The sequence below is a fragment of the Brassica oleracea genome, chromosome C3 (genome assembly GCF_000695525.1).
Source record: "Brassica oleracea var. oleracea cultivar TO1000 chromosome C3, BOL, whole genome shotgun sequence".
Taxonomy (NCBI): Eukaryota; Viridiplantae; Streptophyta; class Magnoliopsida; order Brassicales; family Brassicaceae; genus Brassica; species Brassica oleracea.
The window spans coordinates 48372610-48378387 of record NC_027750.1 but is presented as its reverse complement, the minus strand read 5'-3'; the positions used below and the strand labels follow the sequence as shown (position 1 = coordinate 48378387).

Below are 5778 nucleotides of genomic sequence, written 5' to 3'. Positions count from 1 at the left end.
CTAATACCACACGCCAAGCAATCAGAACACGAAATAAAAACGATAAAATATGAGAAGTCGAAAAGAGAGCAAAGTAGATCTTATTCCGAATTCGCGCTTGAGCGTTATAATAAGGTAAGAGCCTGGGCTGCGAGAGCAGTCGGCGAGATTCCTAGTTCTAAAACCCTAAAGCTGCAAAACCTAATCCACTCGCAGCTCGAATAACAAAAACGGAAAATTGCCTAAATCGCTCTAAGTGCTAAGTTTTTTGCTGTGTCTCGAATCCCCCTTTGCCTCTCGCCTAGGACTCCTTATGTACTTGCTCCGAGGTCGGTTTGCACCTTTCCCTTTCTGCCCTTACGCCGTCATAGCTCAAAAATGGAGATACTCCAATTTTCCCGATCTTCGTGATTATCTTCGAAAACTTTACATTTATCCGCGAAAACTTGACATTTATCTTGCCTTACGAACCAAGCATAAACCTTCATAAGGCTTATGGGTCTTCAGTTAAGAAATCGTAAGTGGGCTTCGAGCTACGTTTTAGGTCTCTTTGGGCCATCTTTGACTTGAAACGTTTATTACGGTTTATTCGATAAAAACAAACTTCCCGCGGTTTTTATCGTAAAGTTTGACTGATGACTTCGAGTGATGAGAAACAAAGAATGGTTAAGCCATGGCTCACGGGAGATAGCATTAAAGAGTAGACGAGAATGCTTGGATTCGTGTCGTATCGACGTTCTGGGAGTGTTCGGTCACTATGTAATGACCGACCTTTAGCTCGAGCTCGGTCGACCAAGCCGTGTGCGTGCTTGGTCGCTACGTAGCGACCAAGTCATGTGTGTGCTCGGTTGCTATGTAGCGACCTAGCTTTGGCTCGAGCTCAGTCGCTACATAGCGACCGAGTCGTGGGCGTGCTCGGTCGTTACGTATTGACCAAGCTTCGGCTTGAGCTCGGTCACTACGTAGCGACCGAGCCGTGTGTGTGCTCGGTCACTATGTAGCGACCGAGCTTTGGCTCGAGCTCGGTGGCTACATAGCGACCGAGCCATGTGCGTGCTCGATCGCTACTCAGCGACCGAGCTTGGCTTGTGCGTGGTCCGATTACCATACTCGAGCTTGTCTGTGGCCGGTTTGGATACTCGAGCTTGTCCGTGGCCGGTTTGGATACGTGTCTGTTGCCTTGGGACAATCGGTATTTGGTTCGATCGAGATTAGAACAAGATTTTACCGCAAGGCTCTTCGTAAAGATATTTTTTGCGAAGAATCACTTTCGTAGAAAATGCCCATGCTGATTTTTGCGGAGATTTGGACATTAACTTCGTCGTAACTGTTTTTGAATAGTGAGCATATTCAACTCGCACGTTAAAGCTTGATGATCATATACATGTAGAAGTTTCTCAGAGAGGGTTGATATTTAGAAGTGAAATCGATACATGCCCCACAGATGCAATATCAAATGACATCAACAATCCGGCATCGATCGACGCTACCACTTCTCCATCGATCGACGCTACCACTTCTCCATCGATCGAGAATGGACGCGTATCAGAGCAGAAGGAGTTTGATGTGTGTGGAAATCTTTTTGATGGAGAAACCACCATGTGATCAGACAAGTCTGGGGGAAAGAAGAGGAAAAATTGGAAGAAGAGGAAAAAGACCAAGGGAGGTTCTCAGTTATCATTGATTCCTCGCTTCTCAGATGGTGTCAGGAAATCCAGATTGCGCAGCAGATGCTTCTCACAGCCATTTGCAAAGCTTCGAGCACTCCTTATTGCAGAGATGATAGACAAAGGAGAAGAGTCTATGGATGAGGCTTTCACACAAGAATGATAAAGCTTCAAAGAGAAGACATTGAGACTTCTTTTGGAGCATGTTCTGATTCTCATCCGGACTAAATCAGATCTCCAAAGTCAAGCAAAATAACTATAACAAAGCGCTGAGTGGGAGGCAACACACTATTAGGTAATTTCATCCAGTTTATGTTAGATTGTTACTGATTTTTGTTTTTATTTTTTTACGCAGGTTAAAAAAAAAAAAGGTGAACAGTAACGACGGTACAGTAGCAGCACTGAGCGACACTGCATCAAGAAAATCGAGCGACACTGTAGCAAGAACATCGAGCGACACTCTAGCAGAAAATCGGGAGTTACTGTAGCTGCGATACTGTTGCAGGGTTACTGATGTGCCCCAGTCCATGGACCAGTCTGCCCAGCATGAAGACCAGAACATTCCAGACGTCCCAGTTGAGGTTCATCCTTCCGATCTGACCAGACAGACCGATCGGGCCGTGTACCGGCTTGACCCGCGAACGTCCGGATTAGAGCTTCGCCCAGATCCACGACCAGATGATCGAACTGACCGAACTGAAGCTCGTCTTTACTGGCCAACTCGACAAGCTAAGGCTGATGGTCAAGCCAGAATCAACTTAGGTCAAGCCAATTCTGATTTAGACCATGGCTTCTCTCTTTTGGCCCGTTTGGCTCGTACCGCATGTACCGGCGACTGTGCTGATGATCTCTCTTCCTTGTTCGATCGATCATGGACTTTTCCTTTGGATATTTATCTAAGGCAAGGATCTTTAAGCTATCAGAAGACTTGGGTTATGTTGGAACACATCTTGTCCGATCAGAACGTCACGCGGCCTTAGCAGAACGTCCCGCGGCCCTTGCTGATCGTTCCACCCATGTGCTGATCCTTTCCGCCTTGGACGCAGCCAGCTCGGATGCATCTGTACAGGAGCCGAACGGTCACTTTGACTAGTCTTCTCTATTTTCAGTGCCTTGACCAGATCTAGTCAAGTTTATATTTTCTATGTCTTGTTTTCCTACATTTCTATTTAATGTCTTTGACTACAAAACTCTATAAGTATGTAATCATTTCTATTGAATAAGATAATCGATTTTGTCTCAAGTTTTTGAATTAAACTCTTTGTTCTTTGTTTAGAACTTGTCTTGTTTCTTGGTGAGTCATATCCAAGGAAACATCTTTCAAACTCGTTGGTCTTGTGAGTCATATCAAGCAACGGTTCGAGATTCTTCTTTTGGTGGACTTGTGAGTCATATCAAGCACCAACTGAAGTCGGGAATATCAGAGGCTTTTCCACAACCTTCGTGCGACCCTTCAATCCATTAAGTTCTCCATCCGGAGTTCATATCCAAATCTGACCCAGTCGAGTGAGCCGATCTTAGGGTCCTTCAAGTGGTATCAGAGCCACTGGTCTGGTATCTTCTGAATCATTCCATCTTCTCATCTTCCATTTCTTCATAAACACTTCTTCTTCTATCTATCTTGAATCCGGGCCCCTCATTACCATCCATTTTATTAAAAAAAAGAAGAGAGATCTACGAAATTAAAAAAAAAAGAAGTTTGATTTGTAGATTGGTGATGGAAGAGAAAGCCTGCTGGCTGAGGAGAAATCCAACCTTTGAGGTGGTTAAAACGGATTCCAAAACCAAAATCTCTTATCTTTCTATCTTGAGAAAATTCCCTTGTTTGCTTCGATTTGTCCATTGGGATTCTTAGATCTGCTCTTCTTAGAACCTTGAGTGGAAACTTGCTTGTGTGACCATCCAAATTCTGACAGAAACACGTGTGTGGGTGAGGATCAAACACTTGAGAGTGAGGATTTTTATCTAACGTTTTGTATTTAAAAAATTTCAGGAACCATGAGTACTGATGATGAACGAAACCGTCCCGAAAACTCAGTTGCTGGACTGTCTAACCTTCAAATGCGTACTTTAAATGATTCTATGTCTAACATGTTGAACGCAGGTTTAGATAAAATCCATCAGAGGCTGATGAGATTCAGGCCAGCCAAACTCATCCTAGAACCGGAACAAGAAGAGACCGTCCGCGAAGGAACACCCGGTCCGACGATGAGATCCAAGAGGAGGACGTCCAAGAGGATGAGGCCAGATCCGCATACCGTCCAAGAAGAGGTCCTAGAACCCGAGATCCAGGTGATGTCAATCCAGTTGCTAGAACTGGTCGTACTGATGATAGTTTGAACGGATTGAAACTAAAAATTCCACCTTTTGATTGTAAAAATAATCCTGATGCTTTTCTTGAGTGGGAAAGGAAAATTGAGCACGTGTTTGATTGTCAAAACTTTTCTGAACTTAGGAAAGTAAGACTTGCTGCTACTAATTGGTATGATCAAGTTTTGACCCACAGGAGGAGAACAGGTGAACGGCCGATTGAGACATGGGACGAGCTTACCGAGCTGATGAGGAAACGTTTCGTACCTGCTCACTATCACCGCGACCTCCACCAGAAGCTAAGACGCTTGCATCAAGGAACCAAGCCTATGGAAGACTATTACCAAGAGATGGAGATCTTGATGATCAAGACGGACACCAATTAGCCTTTGGACGCCACCATGGATCGATTTCTTTCAGGCCTCAACCGTGACATCCAAGACCGTATGGAGCTTCAAGAGTATGGTAGTGTAGAACAGATACTTCACAAAGCCATATTGATCGAGCAACAAACCAAGAGGAAGAGTTTCTCAAAACCGGCCATTACTTCCAAACCGGTCTTCTCTCCTAAACTGGTCTTTGCTCCTAAACCAAGCTACCAAGACAAAGGTAAGTCTTCTTCCACAACACATAATGCTTTTAAAACTGATGTTCCTGCTCGTGATGACAATGGAAAGGCAGTGGAGACTTCTGGCCGAGCAAGAGACATTAGGTGCTTCAAGTGTCAAGGCCTTGGACACTTCGCCAAAAACTATCACAACCAACGGGTAATGATTCTCATGGAGAATGGAGAAGTTGAATCTGAGAATGAACAGGAGGATCTGGGTCCAATCTTTGATGATGAGGACGAGTCATTTGGATATCCACATCACGGGCCACTACTCGTTGCTAGGAAAAGCATAGTCGAGTCAATCTTTGATGAGACGGACGGCCGCTTGGTCGATGATTCAGATCCGACCTTTGATGCTGACTCCGATCCGATCTTTGATGAGGAGGTTTGCTTCGACTATCCAGCTCATGGTCCTCTACTTGTCACAAGAAGATCTCTGAGTGTTCAACCCAAAACCAATGAAAAAGAACAAATAGAGAATCTTTTTCATTCTCGTTGTTTAGTTTCTGAAAAGGTCTGTTCTTTGATTATTGATGGTGGGAGTTGTACTAATGTTGCTAGTGACACTCTTGTTAGGAAACTAGGGCTTGCTACTCGGCCTCTCTCTCGTCCTTTCAGGTCGGAATGGCTAAACGAGGCTGGAGAACGGTGTGGGAACCGAAATTCACACCGTCGAGTTTTGTTAATCGGAGGAAAGCCAAGTTAACCTAGCCTTCCCTGAAGGTCCTGGTTATCTGCTGGGCTACGCACAACACAATCAATATGAAAGATTCGACAGTAATAAATCGTAAAAGAGCGAAAAGAGAACAAAGAGGTCTTATTTCCGAATTCGCGTTTGAGCGTGAACAACAGGTAAGATCCTAGGCCACGAGTGCTATCGGTATGTTCGCTAGTCTAGCCACCTAAGTTCTAACCTAGTCGAGTCGCAGCTCGGTAGTAAAAATGGAAAAATGCCTAAATTGTCCTAAGTTTTAAGTTTGCTCTTAGAATGCCATTTTTTCTCTCTTCGTCCTAGGTCCTCCTTATATACTCCTCCTTAGGTCGGTTTACCTCTTCTCGGGCCGGATTTGTCGCGAAGCAGGCTTTTCCATATTTCCTTCTTCTTTGTTATTATCTTCGGAAATTTGATATTTATCTATTCCCGCGGATGCGATAAACTGTCATACCAGTTTTTGGGTTCAAGTCTTTTGGGACCAAAGATGGGCCGTTGTC

General features: G+C 44.5%; 1 protein-coding gene across 1 annotated transcript in view; it reads left to right on the top strand.

The window, feature by feature from the left end:
* Positions 1–4357: 4357 nt before the first annotated feature.
* The window catches only part of LOC106330787, a 2998-nt gene continuing 1577 nt past the window's right edge, over positions 4358–5778 (top strand). Inside the window, exon 1 of the mRNA XM_013769203.1 lies at positions 4358–4976. Within this exon, the coding sequence (XP_013624657.1) occupies positions 4358–4976 (619 nt within the window). The remainder of the gene's footprint in view (positions 4977–5778) is intronic.